The following is a 21,517-nucleotide window of genomic DNA, read 5'->3' as shown; positions in this document are numbered from 1 at the left end:
AACAGTCTTTAAAATTAAAAGTTTTATAGAAATGTGCAAATAGTAATTCACGAAAGCATACTATAAATCGAAAACTGAGTCAATAAGGTATGCCCTTAAAGAAATATAATCATTTTTTTATATTTGCATATCAACAATATCTTGGAAATGGAAATGAACGAAAACTACATAATAAATGCAATTTCACTTAAGGATAAAAAGTAATTCAGCTGACATGTTTTTTTTTTTCTTTAGGTTAGTCCCTAAAACAATGACAGGAGGGGATAATTATGCAATCATATATTTTAATCAAAAACAAAAACAAAACCGAAACAAATTTCATTACAGTATAGGCTGCCATGTATATATATCAAGTTTGTTTAGCATTGTGTGGGTAACTAATGAGGCACATATTACACAAAGATACATTTTCCTGTTGAATACCAAAGTGTAGTGAGGGGAACCAGCAATTTCCACCAGGATTCTTAACCAGGGATTTGAACGCTCAACAAGACTTCTAGTAGGCTTGCTAAGGGCGAAAAAAAGGGGTTGAATGCTGCATTTTGTTGCGGTAAATGTCACATTTGCATAGTTCTTAATGGCCCGAATTCACGAAGGTGGTACAAACTAAACCATGGTTTAAACCATGGACAAAAACCATGGAGCGCCAAGTGTCGCACGGAATATCTTCGTTATGAAATTGGTCATTTTGTCGACAAAATGACAGTTTCGTTAACAAAATTATCATTTCATGGACGAATTGTTCAGTTAGTTACAAAATGTTGTCATTTTGTTACAAAATAATCATTTCATAGAGGAAATGACTGATTTTGCAACGAAATATTCCATGCGACACTTGGCGCTCCATGGTTTTTGTCCATTAAACCATGGTTTAGTTTGTACCACCTTCGTGAATTCGGGCCAATGTGTGTAGATAACCTTGCATCCATACAGCTTTGCACATGTTTATCAATACGATGTTACAAGCCTGTAATTCGTTGAGTTGCCCAACAAAATACTTAAAAAAATAGAAGTCGCACTTTCCATAGGGAGTGGTTCTGGGCTTTGTGATGATTTTCTAATCAAAACCTTAGTTGTGTATTGCATGCAAGGAATAAAGTCCATTTGCTAACAACATTGTTCCAATTTGCATGGATTAGAGCTAACTCCAGTGCAGTGTTTTAATTTCATGTTCTTATTGTGTCACTTTCGGTTATTATTTTCCCACCCTACTAAGCATTTATGCAATGAAGAGGTAAAATTGATAGTAAAATAATTTTAAAGATCAAAATCTTTCGAAACCTTGCATCTTGTATGCTGATATCTGAGTAATGTGAATACTGTGAAACAATTTCAAGCAACTAAAGAGTCTTGTTGCTGGAATGTTTTCTTAGTCAATTGGCTGTATGGATGAAAGTTCAAAGCGATTAAGACATGAATCATTGTTTTGGTCCTGATCATCTGTGTATAGGAAATTGTAAGAATGCCATCCGAATGGAACGCTGTTTGCATATAATAGACAGTTTGTTCTTTTATAAATGAATCACTTCCTTTTGACACAAGGGACATTCATCCCGGGCTAGACTTTTGTACATAAGATGCTGTACTCAATTTGAAACAAACAAGAGAAATACTCTCGGAAATTCAAGTTATTGCAAAATGAATTGCATAATTATGTAAATTTAATGTTTATTTGCATAGTTATAAACTCAATTTTGCACGATATATTTTAGCCGTATTCTACTGAATATTTCTACCAAATGTGACATTTCCAATGGATGCGTATAATATTTCTAAATATTTTACAATCTGTATATTCTGCACAAATTTATGGACAGACATTCAGCTTTTCTCTACGAAAATCGACGTCATAGTTGAATGCAGAAACTGAAACTTGGTCCCAAGTCCAATCTGACCCATAGTCCAAAAAAAAAAAAAAAATGATTACTCAGCCATCCATGACCGTGTAAGAATAAATAAGATATCACTGGAAAAAAGAGATATGTGGCTTTAAGATGATGCTACTCACTTTGGTGTAAAGTTGACACAATCTTCACAAATTCGAAATTAAATGTTGCGGTTTTTTTTTATACGCACTGTATAGTAAACACTGTATGTATAGCATCAGTGCTGCCAGGGCCGGGGTGCGATTGTTTTTGTTTTTGTTTTTGTTTTATTTTTGTTTTGTTTTGTTTTTTGTTTTTTTCCTCCTGGTGCCAAAAAAAAAAAGAAGAAGAAAAGTAAAAAAAGAACAATTATTTAGCGTCCGGCGTTGAGGTCGCTCGCAGATTGAAGCGTGTTTTTTATTTTCTTTTTTTTTAGGTTCTGAAGGGGGGTGCGTTCTCACCCAGCGCTACCCCCCCTCCCCCCCCCCCCCCCCCATGACGCCCATGAAAATACATTCAATCCATGTCTTGTTAGTGGAAGTCAATATATCATCTGCTAGCGCGTTTGATTCTGTCTTGAAATCATGTATCATAACTTTCATATGTAATGTACATGTATTTCAATGTAAGGGTGAATTACGAACAAAAGTAAAAATTTGTGTAGGACTGTGTTATGCGAATTGTATGACGAAGACACTCACTGTCGATTGTGCCTTCTTGTGCTGTAAGTATAAACCTGTAGGGTCTATTTTGTAGTAATCGGTAATCTGTAGAATTACTTCAACGGAATCATGCAAACGCCTCTCTCAGCGCTCGTGGCCAAAAATACACCCAAGACACATCAGTAGGACACTCGTGTTTGTTTAGGAGAGGGATTTCCTGCAAGAAACATTTTGATTGGACCCTTGCACATTTTGTGCACTAACTTTCTTCAATATCACCCAACGTTGTGAGCTAGTTTGGCAAGAATTGAAGTGCACATGACGGCTGTCATTTCAGTGTTTAAAATCTAATAGTATAGCCGAGAGAGGGGAATAAGTCAGCAGCTCAGCATATCGAGTCAGAATATTGTTTAGGTTAAAGGGACTGTACAGTACTGGTTGAGGTAGGGATTCATGTTTTGAACATTCCTAAGTGAGATAATGAAACGCCTCTTATGAAATATGAAAGAGCATGTAACTTTAAGAAGGATTCAACATTCATTTGATGAAAATTGGTTTCAAATGGCTGAGATATCCAAAAAAGTGCTAATAATAAAAGGCGACAAGCCACAACTTTATCAGGATCTCTTTGTTTCACCTTGTTTTTGGATATCTCAGCCATTTCAACACCGATTTTCATCGAATAAACTTTTGATACCCCTTAGAACTGCATGCTCTTTGACATCTCATAGAGTGGTTTCTGAATATCTCGCAAAATGTCAAAAGCTAAATCTACACCTCGACCAGAACTGTACACACCCTTTAAGAGTGTTTGAAGGTAGGATTTGGGTCATACCGTAACAAATTCGAACCGGCCTTGTTGAAATTTTGTGGGTGAACGATTGAGCCTCCCATACGGGATGATATTCCTTGAAGGAGTACAGGGTACAGGCCTATCGTAGATTACACTGTATGTAGTTAGGTGATCCGAGTATCCTCTCGGATCACCTTCTGTATCTGTACGGATTCTTTGTTGGTTCTTCTTATTTCTGGACAAAAGTTGTGTATCTACTTACTCAAAAAGTTCTCAGAGTATCAATTTTAAACTCATACCATATATGTATCATGTCCCAAAGACGACAAATCTAATGTATAATTGTGATCAGTCGACCGTGACGTCACTATGACGTCATTATATGAAAACACATTTTCATTCATATCTCATTAATAGAATGGAATTTTTCAATGAAATTTACGTCACATACACTTCAATTTATGCACATTCTATTCATATTCTCAAAATTCATATTTTCTCTTAAAACGTGCGCGTACGCGCGCGTTGAAATATTTGTATGCTCAAATCGAGCTCAAATTTTTTTTGCACACGTTTCAGACCATTTGGAGCATTTTTTGAAAAATTGAAAAAATTGGACGGACGCGTACGCGCGCGCGCATATACGCACGTACAGCTCATATGCAATAGAAATTTCCACTTTTTTTACACAGATCGGATGCCTGAAATGTCAAGGAATATTTCTACAAAGTTTCAAGTCAATCCCACTCAAAATGACGTCATACGGGTCCGTCAAAGTTGAAATTCCGCGCGCGCGTCAATGGCGATATACAGTGCAACAATGCCAAAAAACTGCCAATTTTAAATCCGATTTTACTCGTCAGGATGGACGGTGACCCCCCATTTTCTTTACATATTTTGAAAGCTGATGAGTTGTACATGTCATTTCATGGGTTGGCAATGCTGGAAAAATGATTAAAATATATCAAATTTCTTAATAAAGTTAAAAAAGTAAATTTTCAAAATGACGTCATCAAATTTCAAGTTCATTCAAGCATATCTCACTTATTCTTTAGTTGATTTTCGTCCAAATTTCAATATGTTGTAGCTTATTAAATGGTCTTTCAGATATATAATAACAACAATTTGATTGGATAACGGCATCACCTCGTAAAAAGGGATTAAAAGTAACATTGTTAAATTTGACCAGTTTACGTGTTATCTCTATGGGAGTGCAGTTTTTCTGGAAATGAAAACTGACATGACTATCTTTATCGAGCACTAGCTCACTTATGCTTCGGTGAATTTCTCCCATGTTTTAGTATGTTGTAGCTGAGACTTTGGGCTATCGTGTGTGTGCCCTTCGTTTTTTCATACGGAGTCGGCATCATGCCCAAAAACTTGGTTGAAATTAAAGCTTATCTTCCATGTATTTTCATATTCCTTTCTTTCTGCAACTTTCTTTGCAATAACTCAAGAAAAACAAGCTCTATCAGCCCAATATTTTGCACATGTTTAGTTTATGTCACGTACATTATTTCATAAAATAACAACTACTTGATCGGGCACCTTCTTGGGTATGTAAATTAGGGTCAAAGGTCAAAAATGTTTCATCCTGTATCTTGGTGAATACATGTCTTATCTTTCCCATATTTTGCTTACGTAAAGACCATGTTACAAGAATCATTTCACAAAATAACCACTTTTTGCTCAGACGCCATCTTGTCTGTGCAAAGTAGGGTCAAAGGTCATATGTACTTCTTTCTTTATCTTCATTATGACGTGTTATCTCTATGGGAGGGAATTTTTCTAGATGTGAAAATTGACATGATTGTCTTTATCGACGACTAGCTCAATTACCCTTCAGTGAATTTCTTCCAGATTTGAGTATGTTGTAGCCAATGTAATACTCTTTAAGTTTGGTTAATCAAAGTTTTAATCGGATGATGTCTTCACCACGTGAAAATGGATATAATGTAACCTTGTCAAATTTAACCAGTTTACGTGTTATCTCTATGGGAGGGAATTTTTCTGGAAATAAAAATTGACATGACGGTCTTTATCGAGCACTACCTCACTTACTCTTCTGTAAATTTCTCCCAGATTTTAATATGTTGTAGCTCAGACTTTGGGCTATCATCACTGATTCTCCATTTTTTCATACGACGCCGAAATCACGTCAAAAAACTTGGTTGACATCAAACTTATCTTCGATGTATTGAGATATTTCTTTCTCTCTGCAACTTTCTTTGCAATAACTCAAGAAAAACAGCCCCTATCATCCCCATATTTTGCACATGTTTAGTTTATGTCACGTACATTATTTCATAAAATAACAACTACTTGATCAGACACCATCTTGGGTATGTAAATTAGGGTCAACGGTCATAAATGTTTTAACGTGTATCTTGGTGAATACATGTCCTATCTTTCCCATATTTTGCACACGCAAAGGACATGTTACAAGAATCATTTCACAAAATAACCAATTTTTGCTCAGATGCCATCTTGGCTGTGCAAAGTTGGGTCAATGGTCAAATATACTTCATTCTGTATCTTCGTTATAGTGTATACCGAATTTGGTAACAAAGATAGCAGACCTGACTCTCTTTTCTAAATGAGAATCCAAATATCACACGTCCAATGTCTCTAAACACAGATGAAACCTATATGGTCATGCCTATTGCGATCAGGACTCAAATCATTGATTAAAAAAAATCGGATCACCTAATTTGTCAGTCTTGACAAATTCCAAGTCTAGTTCATGTTGTGTGTGTTCCGCATACTGTGCACTTTGTACGGTTTGCAAGCAGTTCTCAAGCATCGAGTAGGGAAAAAAAATGATAAACCTATTTTGTGTGTGTGTTCCCGAATGTTATTGTGTGTGAACTTTTTTTTTTTCGTCTTGGATTTTCTTTTTCTTGCAAAAGAAAACAACAGACAAATAATACTCTTCCGGTAGAACAATATGAAAAAACAAAGCCAAACAGAAAAGTATTATTCAGGGGGTCTTTTCAAAACCAAAAATTATACACAGTTGAGTGTTTTATGAAATAAAAGACAATAGTTGATACATTCTTGATTACGTTATGCAAGATGAGTAATTGTCCAGTCAAGTTTCAAGAGCAGATGGGACATCTACAATGCAATACGGGGGGGGGGGGGGGTGGCATCAACACAGATTTTTTTTTTCCCATTGTTGTGTTCACGCACTTGACTAAGGCGGTTTAATATAAGACTACCCCTTTATGCAGAATGCTGTTTGAATCGTGATCGGCGATAGTTTGAAAGACGACACACAGAAAGAAAATCACCAGCAGTCGATTACGTTTGAAACATATCTATAGCCAAACAGGTCTTTGCGATATGGACGCATAAAGAGCAAAGCTGATTTGCTTTATTACCATAAAGATGCTAAAAGACGATCTATGATTAAAGTTTTCCAATATTCCATTGACGCTTCCATCTGTGGACTTGTCTTTTGGAGGGTGCAGAAATTGTTCAACACGTACAGAGACATGGAACGAGTGCTATTCATGTAATGCAGTGGTGGCACTATACTCTTTCTGGCCATGTTGCATATACATGTACTGGTATCATGCGTCACCAGGGCTACAAACAGCAGCAGTCATGGCAGCTGCAAGGTACTAGTGGGGAAAACCACGTGAACTTTGAACTCAGTATGTTAAAAGCGCAAGAAGAACAGGTATAGAATACAGAACATAGATGAGCGCAAATGTCAGTATGATAATGAGGAAACTTTTTGTGACCATTGCAGAAAGTATAATAGCAGGGATGAATTGTATTGATGTCTTCAATGCAATATCTAAAGATGCCAGACGTTAAATGACCTTTATGGCACTGCTGCCGTTTTGGTCTCGGAACACATGCAGTGAAAAAGCTTCACACTGTCTGCATTTAATGTCGTATGATTATGTGTCACCAATTTAACAAAATCTTGTAAAAAATTGACTTTCTTTGGACATTGTTCTGTAAAATCAACCTTCAATTTTCAATCCTCCTAAAAACTTTATTCGTCATCAAAAGGAAAACGAGCGCCACGGTTTTGTTAATACACATCGGGATCGGTTAACATCTATGGAGATCAGAACTTAGAGACAGGGCAAAAAGAAATTAAGTCATGGAAGACTGACAAGCAATTTTGAACGTCCACCAATTAAAAGAAATGTCAACTTTGTATAGTTTTAACTGTTTTGTTTTGTAAGTACAACAGTAATTCCATTTACATAACAACAACTTTATTGAAAACTTGTCCTTACGTTTAAATAAGGATATGGTGTAGGCCTATATCATCCTCACAATTTTCTGCATATAAAATTCCCTTAAATTTACTTCAGTTAAGATTTTGACATCTGTTTTTTTATTTTCTATTTTTAGTGATTGTGCCTCTTTATGTGTCGTTGGCGGATCAAGAAGGGAGCGTATCGGCCCGCCCCTCTTTATTTTTTTTGGTTAAAACATCTAAAGAAAACAAATACGTGGGGGGGGGGGGGTGCGCCCCCTTTAATTTTTTAAAGGCGCCTCCCCTGTACGGAATTCCTGGATCCGCCCCTGTCAATCTGCTTCGCTCTTTAACTTTCATTTTCCTTTATGTTCGATATCACATGTCGTACGTTATATCACATTTCTTTTTCTTCTTTTTTTTACGTGCCGTATAGGGCATTCTTAATCTTTTGTAGTTTAAAAAAACAATAGAAAAACAGAAAACGTAATATGTAACAACTATAATTCACACAATAATTATTTAATCAGGCAAAATGTCACAGCCAAATCCGCCTTCACGTAAAGGTTTGAACACGATGAAGAAGAGCAACTTATCAATTAAGATATCACGATCTGATTTTGTTCGATTGTTGCGTACTATGAATCATAACACAATGGTGTCTCGATTCGTGTTATCAGTTGCTGCAATAGTGCTACCCACTCTGGACAATGATCCTAAATTTTACTAGTGCTCAGTGGGCGGTAGCGAACTTATAATTCTCAGTCACGTGGTTGGTAACCTACAACCAGCCATTGCTTCCTTAGTGGTCACGCAAAGCAAATCAACTGTATTTGAAGTGAATGCAATTTTACAGTAAATCTGATGAAAACTAATTCAATACACTTGAAATCGGAAATTCTGACCACCTTAAACAACAATAAAGAATGCGAACAATGACGATTAAGATTGTGCCCATTTAGAAATGTTGATATGAAAAAGACTGAAACATGGTGACGGATGAGATTATCACCCATTTACCCTTGAGAATTGAAACAAAAATATGAGTGCTACAAGACGTCAATAAATGCTTTCAATCTCTTCACAAAACTAAGTCTATACTAGAAGATATGATCTCATAAATGTGCGAATCGTTTGCCATTGGGAATCTCCGCCGACCTGTAGGTAGAGTGACGACTTTGTTCATGCAAATTACGACAGGGTTAAAGTTCTTCAACGACGCGGCGTTCACTGAGTTGATTTTGCTTGAGAGAATCCTACGTGCGTAAATGCAACCATCGATATACCCTGCTGATATTATGCTGTCAGCTATCGTAATCAAAATAGATCCAGTGCAGTCGATGCAAGAGCAGGGTTGGGACCACTGAAAAATTTGAATATCTCTCGAACCTTATGATGGACACCTGGTACGGAAACCTACTGCTTTTTCTATCCATAAGTGGGAATCTGTTGTTTGGTCTCTGTTCAGAAGGTAAGCGGATATTTTGTGTGTATCTGCTGATTAGACGTTAAACCCGTTATGCCTGGTTCAAGTAGAATGACATCCACGGAAAGAATAATTCAAGTGATATCATGCAATTACTTTAGTAAACGATTTATAGTACTGGATACTGGATGTCTTTTATTTCAATTTGAATTATTTTACTTTGGCTCTCCTCGCAATTTCGTAGAAATTTTAACCTGTCATATAGGTATAAAACAGTTACTGTATTTGTTTTTTTTTTTCTGGAATTGAAAAAAGAGCTCGCGAAAATATATCTTTTTCATGTATTAATTTAACAAACACACACAAACACACACACACACACACACACACACACACACAAACAGTCTTTAAAATTAAAAGTTTTATAGAAATGTGCAAATAGTAATTCACGAAAGCATACTATAAATCGAAAACTGAGTCAATAAGGTATGCCCTTAAAGAAATATAATCATTTTTTTATATTTGCATATCAACAATATCTTGGAAATGGAAATGAACGAAAACTACATAATAAATGCAATTTCACTTAAGGATAAAAAGTAATTCAGCTGACATGTTTTTTTTTTCTTTAGGTTAGTCCCTAAAACAATGACAGGAGGGGATAATTATGCAATCATATATTTTAATCAAAAACAAAAACAAAACCGAAACAAATTTCATTACAGTATAGGCTGCCATGTATATATATTAAGTTTGTTTAGCATTGTGTGGGTAACTAATGAGGCACATATTACACAAAGATAAATTTTCCTGTTGAATACCAAAGTGTAGTGAGGGGAACCAGCAATTTCCACCTGGATTCTTAACCAGGGATTTCAACGCTCAACAAGACTTCTAGTAGGCTTGCTAAGGGCGAAAAAAAGGGGTTGATTGCTGCATTTTGTTGCGGTAAATGTCACATTTGCATAGTTCTTAATGGCCCGAATTCACGAAGGTGGTACAAACTAAACCATGGTTTAAACCATGGACAAAAACCATGGAGCGCCAAGTGTCGCACGGAATATCTCGTTATGAAATTGGTCATTTTGTCGACAAAATGACGGTTTCGTTAACAAAATTATCATTTCATGGACGAATTGTTCAGTTAGTTACAAAATGTTGTCATTTTGTTACAAAATAATCATTTCATAGAGGAAATGACTGATTTTGCAACGAAATATTCCATGCGACACTTGGCGCTCCATGGATTTTGTCCATTAAACCATGGTTTAGTTTGTACCACCTTCGTGAATTCGGGCCAATGTGTGTAGATACCCTTGCATCCACACAGCCTTGCACATGTTTATCAATACAATGTTACAAGCCTGTAATTCGTTGAGTTGCCCAACAAAATACTTAAAAAAATAGAAGTCGCACTTTCCATAGGGAGTGGTTCTGGGCTTTGTGATGATTTTCTAATCAAAACCTTAGTTGTGTATTGCATGCAAGGAATAAAGTCCATTTGCTAACAACATTGTTCCAATTTGCATGGATTAGAGCTAACTCCAGTGCAGTGTTTTAATTTCATGTTCTTATTGTGTCACTTTTGGTTATTATTTTCCCACCCTACTAAGCATTTATGCAATGAAGAGGTAAAATTGATAGTAAAATAATTTTAAAGATCAAAATCTTTCGAAACCTTGCATCTTGTATGCTGATATCTGAGTAATGTGAATACTGTGAAACAATTTCAAGCAACTAAAGAGTCTTGTTGCTGGAATGTTTTCTTAGTCAATTGGCTGTATGGATGAAAGTTCAAAGCGATTAAGACACGAATCATTGTTTTGGTCCTGATCATCTGTGTATAGGAAATTGTAAGAATGCCATCCGAATTGAACGCTGTTTGCATACAATAGACAGTTTGTTCTTTTATAAATGAATCACTTCCTTTTGACACAAGGGACATTCATCCCGGGCTAGACTTTTGTACATAATATGCTGTACTCAATTTGAAACAAACAAGAGAAATACTCTCTGAAATTCAAGTTATTGCAAAATGAATTGCATAATTATGTAAATTTAATGTTTATTTGCATAGTTATAAACTCAATTTTGCATGATATATTTTAGCCGTATTCTACTGAATATTTCTACCAAATGTGACATTTCCAATGGATGCGTATAATATTTCTAAATATTTTACAATCTGTATATTCTGCACAAATTTATGGAAATTTAGTCTCATTTTCAAAAGAACAGAATGTCTCTTTGAATGAAAAAAAAATGATTTGCCCGAGGGAACATCTGCGCAGAGTATTTGTACTAAAAAGTGCAGTGTTTACCCCCTTTAGCAAGTCTACAAATCTAGGAATGAGATTTCGTAACAACTTTACTTGAATGAACTTTTTGCACAGGATTGGAGTTTGAACGTTTCAATGTCTAGAGCGGTTTGCACAATGAATAGAATCAGTTCATTACATTTTAGTACCTTCAAAATCATTTTGTATTTATGATATTCTTTGATTCTACTTCATCTTATATGTGCTGTAAAGGTATTTGGGGAAACGGAGCCAAATGTTTCCTAAAACGTATTTAGGGTCTATGTCCTTCAAAAACATGCAATCAGAATAGTCGCATCATATCAGTCCTTGGCACTGAGACAAACACAACTCATAGTTTAAATTATTCACTATTCTGCTACTAGGAATGTGCCGTCAGCATTTTATGCAATTAATCCTATCTACATCTTATCTTTTTCAAAACCGTTCCAGTGTTACTGCTGCTGGAAATACTTACAATAACAAATTTCAAAGTAGGCCTACATACGTTATCATCCTAAACGAACTTCTATGATAATTATGGCATGTTTAGACTAGTTTTTTTTTTCTATGTAAATCTTTGCTATGTGAATGAAAAGGAGATAGTATGGCTTCTATTGAGATTGAGCTTCAGATTTACGTCTCTTTGGTAAAATAATAAAAGAGAAATTCAACTTTTACATTTCACGAAACAAGTTTAAGTGTTTAAAATTCCTGAGCTATCCAGAAACAAAGTGTTTTTTTATGATGAAAGGTTAGACCCACCTTTACTAGGACAACCACATACGACCATCTTTTTTACTTTATGTTTTGATATCTCAGCAATTCCAAATTCATTTTTATCAAATAAACTTTAAATAGCACTTAGAGTTGTATAAACTCTTCAATTGTTTGCATGTGGTTTCTGTCAACAGTCAATAGTCAACATCTGAATCTACCGTCTCAACCAAACACTGCACCATCCCTCAAGAGAGTAAACTTTACCATGAAAAAATACAAGAAATCCATCTCTTTTGACAAGGGATCATGTGCTTCACATGATTCTTATTATCATTGCTGTACTATCATATTATGCTATGTTGCATTGTCCCCGCACTTTGCTCGTTCTGTGCCTTGCAGTCTGCTACTTATGCATACTTTGTGATGTGTGCGTTGTTGTGTCTCTGATCACAAATTGATTATGCTTCTTGTGATCAACCTTTGAAGGATAATGTAAGCCAGTTTGTTGATTCTTCACTTTCTAAATAATATTTTACTAATAGCCTCTATTTACGTCGATGCAGGGCAATTTGTCAATCAGTTGCAATAATAGCCTCTGCTTTGGACATTTTCGTATATTTGCATGTTTTGATATGGATATGTGGTTTTATTTTGTTTGGGGGAAATACGTTTTAGTTATTGATTGTAATAATTAATTATTCAATTAATAACAACATGAAGAGAGCAGAAGTTACCTTCCCAAAAGGAAAATTAAAGGACAGCTACACGAAAATATGAACTAATTTTGGAGAAAAAAGTGCAGAAAAATTTGAACAATCATTTTGAATTGTTTGACTACGCCTTTGGACTATAATATAAATGATGTCAGAATTGCTGGTTCTTCCTCTGATAAAAACATTTTTTTTTCTCAAGTGTGGTGTACCTCAGGTTCTTTCCGCTGCTTTTTACCCCCTCTATGTACAAGTAAGTAAAATATTTCCAAAACATTGCATGAGTTATAGGCCTAAATGTTGTGTAGATGACATACAATTCTATATGTCTTCATACTAATATGGCTTCATTGTTATCTGTCATGGCAAACCTGCTTGAAAACATGTTTGCAGGACTTGTGGCCTGAAACTGAATTATGATACTTTTTTGTGTGTGTTTTGGGGTTCAAGACACATATTAAGTATATAAGGCCGATTATTGATCATAATCATGTCGATATCTGTAGCACTTGAATTATTTCATCAAAATCAACCCGTAATTAAGATGTGATATTTGGTCATAAAATGTCTGTTCGAATCCGTAAATAACTCAAGTTTAGGGAAATTTCAGGTATCAATTGCGTTATAAAACAAATCTTCCTCCCAACCGGTAGTAGATATGCTTATCCATGTTTTGATCTGTTCTGGCTTGGATTTTTAGAATTCGTTGTTCTGTAATTTTTCCTACTAGAGATATTACTAAATGTAAACGATTGCTAAATTCTGCTTACCGTTTGCTATTTTTCATTGAGATGTTTAATTCCATTTGGCCAATTCTACGTTCTCTACTATGGTTGCAGGTGGAATACAGGTTTTTGTAAGATTCTGTTATTAGTACATCATGCAGCTCACTCTCAATCCCCAGCATACTTGCGTGACTCTCTTCAAAGTACATTGCGACAAAAGGACTAACAATGAACTTTCACTTGCCGTTAATGGTCATCATGTTCATCACAAATTATACCCAGAATGCCGTCACAAACATCAGTATTGCATTGGGGGCAGGGTTGTGTATCTCAGTTTTCCGCATATAAACGTGTGTCCTCGAAATGAATTAAGAATAATGGGCAGTCTCTTTCTGTACCTAATTATGTTCTTAGCATCAGTGGTAGGCACCGCCCAAGTCGTTCAAGGATGGAAAGGGGAAGACATCCGACTTTCCTGCATCTTCCAGGAACAGCCTCTTGGTGTGTACTGGGTGAAAGAGAACATCTCAGATCCAAACCAGGTAACTAACAAGGCTATATTCTACGACGGGGCCATTACGTTCAAGGATGAACGGTTCGACATTGACAGCAACTTCAGTCTCGTTATCACCGACTTGAAGGTCGCAGATGAGGGTCGCTACCTGTGTCAGGTGGCACTAAGTAATCTCAAGGATTACTCGATTTCCACTACTCTGGCAGTTTACTGTAAGTATTTTCTTTTTTCGCATTGTGATATTGGAGGGTTGGCTGTGCCATATCCAAAATTAATGTAGAGATATATCTAAATAAATAAATCAAATCCATACAACTTTGGTAAATTATTAAAAACAAAACTGAATATTCAATGATGATAATAATGTCAATATCATTTGACGTAGTATAAAGGCATGACTGTCTTTGGTGATAGTTATCCTTTTTTTAATCCCTTTCATATTACCAAAGTCATTACCTTCTTGTAATGTTCATTTGATCTCACTGCTCAAATTTCAATTGTAGCTATGATCGGTTAGAGTATGCTGACCTCTTCAATATCTTTGATATACTTGCTCGAGGTCTTAATTACACCAATACTACTTAGAATTGACAATTCGATATACGAGTGAAATCATTACGCCATGACACAGCTTTTACATCAGTGAAATCTTTTATACTTTGATGTAAACGTATACTATTGATCAATCTAATTTCACTGTAAAGCCTTATACGGTGTCAATTATAACAAAGCTAGATAGGATTGGATCGCGGCAAACAATGGCAAACTCTGCAAAGTTTGGTAATGACGCTGAGGAACATGACATTTTTTTTTTGATAGTACGTTTGCTACAAATATATTTAATAGTCTCAAGCATCTCATTCATCACTTTTATGTTTACTATGTCCTACTGATTCTCTGTTTCGACAGCGATGGCATCAAGACATGAAATTGAGGAGTGCGTCAATACAAACAAAGTCAACTCAAGGCGGTGTACATACAACATTCCAAAGAAGACTTCTGTTGTAACCCTTACGTGTGTTGTGAGTGGATTCAAGCCAAACATAACCATGGAATGGATGGAGAAGTCGGGAAAGAGACTGCATTCCGTGGTTTCGCAACAGGTTACAATCCCTGATGGCACATTCGAGAGGTTCGAGGCAATCACTGTTTCGGTCAAACAAGAGACAGAGGTAACCTTCATATGTAGGGCTAATGGAGACTCCGTAAATGGAACGCTCACCAGAGAAATTACCGTTCTACGTGATTCAGGTTAGTGCATTCTTGTCAGGGTTTTTTTTTTTTTGATAAAGTGAATCCTTGTCATAACTATTGTCAGCCAAAATTTTGAGAAAAAAAAATAATATCAACTTTTAACATAAGCATGTTTGATTTCGATTTGTTTTGTTTTTTCAACACATTGGCTATGTTTGCCTCAGAGAATTTTTTTTTTTCAATCTATAAAACATGCTCCTAATAATGTGTTTCAGTAGCAACATTGTAGAAATCTATATGAACATAACAAAGCTTTTTATTTGGCATATCTTCATACGATATGTGACAACGCGTGTGAGGGTTCCAAAGTTATAAATGTATGAACTATCGATCTTTCATAACAATGGTGTCGATCGGAGTGTCATGATACTTATTGCCCGAAATTATAATGACTTACATGTATATCTGCACGCCTGGCTAGCGCTTATCCTACATGTTTGTGATTTCATCCCTGCTAAATTTCAGGAACTCCTCTCCTTCTCTTCATTGGGATAGCCGTTGGTGTGTCTGTTGCACTAGTCATCCTGTTTCTACTTTTTGTAAAAGGTTTGGAGATTTGATGTATAGTATTTGATGTATAGTTATAATATTGCGGGTTATTTATCTCTTTTTTTTTGGGGGGGGGGATATCATATCCGAAGTGCGTCGTGCTTAAACCTTTCACAAATTAATTTCTTCTTGAAAACCACAAGATGGATTTTCTAGTAAACATGTCGACAGACAGACTTCATAGGATCTAAACTGTTCAACGGATCACCATGTTACACCCACCAACCCCGTTCCTATCCTGGGCCCCAAAGCATCCAACTCAAGCTATGTTTTACATGCAATCTTTTCACCTAACTTGCAGTTTTCATCACGAAGGAAATATAATACTATGGGTAGTTACACTAGCAAGTAAGTATACTTTCTGGTACATGGCTGATTGTACATGACAGATTTCTGGGAACGAGACCAACGTAGGTGCCAAACTTCACTTTTTCATTTTTTCTTGAATTTACGTCATCAACGAATTGCCAAATGAATAGGTACGTTAAAAGTATGGTATATTTTCAGCTGACATAGGGCTTCAGGTTTCCAACGATTATTGATGATGATGATATATATGTATATAGTTTATGTATTGTTCCTCCTAATTATTATATATATATGAATATAATTATGTTGTTATATAATATTATCTCGGATGCTACATGAATCTTTTGCAAATGTTTGAACAATATCATTTCATGACATGTATACTTTGTACTATGTTTTAATTTTCGTTGATTGGAAATTTGTACTATGTTTTTTTTTTCGTTGATTGGAAATTAACTATGATTGAATTAAGAAATTGAATTAAGGAATTAAGGCATACGAACTTTTGCCGATGACCATCATTTGCTGTATCCCTACTAAAATAAATGCAATATCTTACTTCACATGCCTTTTTGTAGTTCTTTTAGAGGGTTGATAAAGAGTTTAGTAAACGGCAATCACTAAAAAAGTGCATTTTTTTCCATGTACATATCTAGTGTGCGGCGTAAAGTGCAAAAGAAAGAGACTTCGAAGAATGATTAAAAAATACAGACCTGGATCGGCGGCTTACAAGTTTGGAAGCCTTCGCGGTAATATCCCATCAAAGGTGAACATCAATTTGTTTGGGGAAATGTCTGCCGGCAAATCGTGTCTCATCAACTCTCTAAGGTTTGCCCTCACCGGTAAGTGTCTTTGCTCCTAGACTGTCATTTTTTACACCCAAAGGATAAAGAAGAACATATTTAAACATTGATAACCATTTTGTCGATGCCGTCACAAATCTGCACCCCTAAAGCCCCCTTTCTATTGACATGATTGACTACAACTTTTAGTGTTATACAGCATTTTTTTTTTTGTATTATATGATACGTGGGCTGTAAAGTCATCTATAGATTACTCAGTTTTGTACAGCTGACTGATCTTAGACAAACGATAATTCCTGTTCATCGACAGGAAAATATGAGACTGTGGCAGAAGAAGGGCACGAGAGTCACGGAGCAGGGAAGACAAGAAACCGCTTCCATCTTAAACTTACTGAAAACATCGACTTGATCGACACTCGTGGGGTACCGGACTTCTCTGATCGGCATATGGAGCGTCTTCAGCAGGAGTGCAGTGAGTACAAAGTGCAAGGGTGGTATACGACTTCTCTGAATACGCGCTTTTCTTTCTTTGTAATCATAGCGACTTTACTTTTATTTTTATCCATGGCCTTTGAAAATCATCATAAGTTACATCAAGTCCAGTCAAGTTACATCACCAGTTACATCCATCCAAACGAGGATGGAGCAGTGGCCGCCTACTCAACTTTTCCAAGATAGTTAAAACATTAAATATGTTGTCAATCTAAATTCAGTGATATTTTTGGTGGATTTCCATGATACATACTTTTTTGATTTTTTAATTTATGTACATGAGCAATATCATTGAAAGTAAAAAACTTCAAAACTTCAATATGTTGTCAATCTAAATTCAGTGATATTTTTGGTGGATTTCCATGATACATACTTTTTTTGGTTTTTTAATTTATGTACATGAGCAATATCATTGAAAGTAAAAAAAAAACTTTGATGTAAACGAGGCGACAACAATAAAAAAAAATTCAAAATTGCAGTACGATTTCAAAGGAAGGCCAGATAATAAATGAAAGAGGTACGGATTCACAGTCAAATCTTAATCTCAGACATAGGACCTAAATCAATACATGGTGAGAGTATGCATTCAAAGGATGCGTATGTTGCGACACGGATTGTCGCCCCTACACGGATTGTCGCCTCTTGCTCGGGGCGACAATCCGTGACGGGCGTTGGCGGCACGGATTGTCGCCCCCGTCACGGATTGTCGCCTGGCGACAATCCGTGACGAGGGCTGGCGGCACGGATTGTCGCCCGCCCTCTAAGCACATTTTGCTGGGTAATATCGTTCTGGACATAATCATTGAAATACTAACACATAACTTACATGGCTACATCCATGCAAACATGCCATGTAAAAAGTCATGGTGAGGTTTCAAGGAAGTGTGTATGTGCGCGTGCACATGATAATTTAGTGTCCATTTGTGCGTGTGCGTGTGTGTGTGTGTGTGTGCGTGTGTGTGATGGAAGAATGTGTTTATTATGTCTTTTTTTGCGTATGTGCTTTTTAGCTGCGCGTGGGGAGGGATACCTAGTAAGCTGTTGCTGGCATAAACGTTGATATTGATTTTATCAGCAGCTTTGAATCTGATGAGTTTGTTTGGCAGATTTGTATATGAATTCGGAGTGGAGCTTGCGTGCGGGCGGATGCTGCTTTTCTGCATACGGTCCATTATGTCTTATTTATCAACATTGGGGAATCTTTTCATCAGGAAGGAATGTGGTATCGGTTCGGGTGTGCGTCGGTATGTGGGAAGGGGGTTCCATTTCGTTATTGCAAAAGTTTGTTATTCTGAAGGCTCATTCGTCCGAAGGTTCGTTATTCCGAATTTCATTTTGGATCAACGAACCTCTAGGTATAGGGAATTGTGTGTTTCGGATAAATGAAGCCTCGGAAAAAACGAAACTTCGGAATAACGAACCTTCGTGTGTGTGTGTGTGTGTGTGTGTATGTATTTGAGTGGGTGAATGTGGGTGTGGGATGATTTAGGTTTTGTTTAATCAGGGGTTGGTGGGTTGGGGATTGCATTTGAAGGATAGTTATAAATGGTATGACTGATGTTGGTAGGATTTAATATTTAGGATAGATGTAGGCCCTAGATTTGTTTCGGTTGGGGAGGGGAGGGGGTGGTCGGTTTTTTTATGACCGATTTCATTGTGTAATGTATTTGTGTTTATATGCCCTTGTAAGTAAGATGGTGTTACATGATCTAAACCAATATATTCAAGGAATATAGGTTTAGTAGGGCCCTACATGTCAACACTTTCTCGTGAGGAAATTATTAGTAGGGTTGATCTATAATCGAGTTATCTATGTTGAAGTGAGATTATTTGTGGTATAAATTGACAAATGGATTTGTTTGTGTTTCGAATTGCCATTTGTAACTTTTTTGTTCATGTTACACCCAGAATGGGTCAATTTATGAATGATTTGAATGAAATCAATAAATATCAAGGAAAAAAGTGTTGAGTTGGTTTGTTTGCATTATGAGGATTTGTTTGAGTGTTTGTTGGTGTTTGTTTGTATTACGTATGTATTAGCGGTGTGGAATGGCAGTTCGTTTGTGCTAAAATCAACTAACGATTGACAAATTTTTTACGGCGTGTGGAAATTATTCGCTCATGCATAAAGCATGCCAAACCTATTCTGGGACAAAGAATAGTGGTATGGACGTTCTAGTTTATAAGACTGATGGAAGAAAATGACTGCAGTGAAAAAATGAACAAAGACAAATAACATTTGGGAAGGGTACCTCCCTCGTATGTATTTTCTCTCGGTCTCTCTCTCGCCTAGCCCGCCTCACCGCTGATATTGGTTGACACACCCATACTATTTTTAGATCAACGCTGGTGTGAATTCTTTAAACACGTGCTCATACACTCTGAAGGCGTTTGTATTGCCACAGTAGCGCCACTATATTCCACATACACACGTAAGCATACAGTCACACGTATACACACAGACAAACAAACGACTACCACTATACAACCACCACACATGCACAGTTTCTACATAATAATTATTGTATTATACTCCAAACACACACACATACACACACACACACACACACACACAACAAATCATACACATCACATATCATGCAGCTCACAATACACACACACACACGCACACACACACAGTGTCAGAGCTACCAAGTCTCACGCATTCTGCGTGAGACTCAAGCATTCTGCGTGAGACTCAAGCATTTAGGGTCTGTCTCACGATCTCACGCATGGCACCCATTTTTCTCACGCATCTGGTGAAGTCTGCGATTTGGGCCAAAAATAAGGAGCATAGCTCAAAGGATTAAAGTGATAGTTGTAATTGAAGGTATATTTCCCTTTTGCCTTTCAAAATTAGTAAAAAATAGTCACTAAAGTATGCACCAGATCGCATCATTAAGAGCTTATAATTTAAAAAAGCTCCCTACCATGGGAGGGGGACACCCTCCTCGTTCGCGTGCGCATGCACGCGAGCGCCGAGACGCCGAGTCATAAAAATCTCACTCATAAAAGTTTTTTGAACTTGGCATCTCTGACACCCCTCACACACACACACAAACATACGCATAACTTACTAGTCATACCCATCCCACCAAAGCTTAACACCGGAGGAACCAAATGGAGCCCGGGGCGACAATCCGTGACGGGGCGACAATCCGTGTCGCAACAAATTTTTTGCCAACACGGATTGTCGCCTTCGAGGTCAAAAACTGGGAACTGCACAAGCGTCACGGATTGTCGCCAGGCGACAATCCGTGACGGGGGCGACAATCTGTGCCTCGAGCGCCCGTCACGGATTGTCGCCCCGAGCAGGAGGCGACAATCCGTGTAGGGGCGACAATTCGTGTCGCAACATGCGTAACAACAGAAACATGTGAAGAGGTTAGTTACACAAGGTGCTTCATCCATCCTTCATCAAAATTCCTCTTTTTTTTTGTCTGAATGTAATCACTTTAGGACCTTTTTACACTAATCATACTAACAAAAAGTTGAATTTCCAACTAGAAAGTGTTTAAAACTTCAGTGAAAAAAAATAGTATGGTTTCAAAAAGTAGGCCTACTACATTGTACATTTATTTTTATTTGGTTTCAAAGGGTACTACATCCATTCCCATGCCATCATAGGAAAATGACCAATCAGAGAGCAGTATTGACCTGGCACCTCTACTGACCTAATCTGAATAGAAGTTGGCTTTCGGCTTTTGGCTTTCGGCTTTTGGCTTTCTGTATTTCAGGCTCACTGCCCTCGTAACCAAGCTTATCCACAAGTTCCTATCAACAAGTTCTGTCCACAAAATGCTTAAATACCCCCAAAACAGTATATATAACCTCGCTAATGGCATATCTCAGGGTGGATAGCTGTCTTCGAGTTAACTTAATAATGATACCTATCTATGAGTGCGTCTAAACTGTGCCTAGCTACGAGCATATCCGCAAAGATAGCTATCCTCAAAGATGAATCACCGTCTGAATGTAACTAATGATTGCAATCGCTCAATAATGACAGTTCTTTTGAGAATTGTCACAAACATTTAATATCAATTCAATTCATTTTATTCAGATGGGGAACGTGGCCTCGATCCCTTGACACGTGTCAAAAGAAACGAGGAGGAAGAATGTCACTGCGCTGTGTTTGTTCATCATGATAGGTAAGATTAGTCTGGCTTCCAGAAC

The 21,517-nt window shown here is 36.8% G+C and overlaps 1 protein-coding gene across 1 annotated transcript in view; it reads left to right on the top strand.

Moving 5' to 3' along the window:
- The first annotated feature begins 8,937 nt into the window (after nt 1-8,937).
- The window catches only part of LOC139736272 (uncharacterized), a 43,881-nt gene continuing 31,301 nt past the window's right edge, over nt 8,938-21,517 (top strand). Inside the window, exons 1-7 of the mRNA XM_071647001.1 lie at nt 8,938-9,013; nt 13,835-14,146; nt 14,844-15,185; nt 15,654-15,734; nt 16,703-16,888; nt 17,160-17,321; nt 21,405-21,492. Coding sequence (XP_071503102.1) covers nt 8,938-9,013; nt 13,835-14,146; nt 14,844-15,185; nt 15,654-15,734; nt 16,703-16,888; nt 17,160-17,321; nt 21,405-21,492 — 1,247 coding nt within the window. The remainder of the gene's footprint in view (nt 9,014-13,834; nt 14,147-14,843; nt 15,186-15,653; nt 15,735-16,702; nt 16,889-17,159; nt 17,322-21,404; nt 21,493-21,517) is intronic.

This window comes from Diadema antillarum, unplaced genomic scaffold (assembly GCF_040938485.1).
Source record: "Diadema antillarum isolate AM-2024a unplaced genomic scaffold, OU_Dant_1.0 seq00000635_RagTag, whole genome shotgun sequence".
Taxonomy (NCBI): domain Eukaryota; kingdom Metazoa; phylum Echinodermata; class Echinoidea; order Diadematoida; family Diadematidae; genus Diadema; species Diadema antillarum.
The sequence above is the reverse complement of the archived record's forward strand: the minus strand, read 5'-3'. Positions and strand labels throughout refer to the sequence as shown.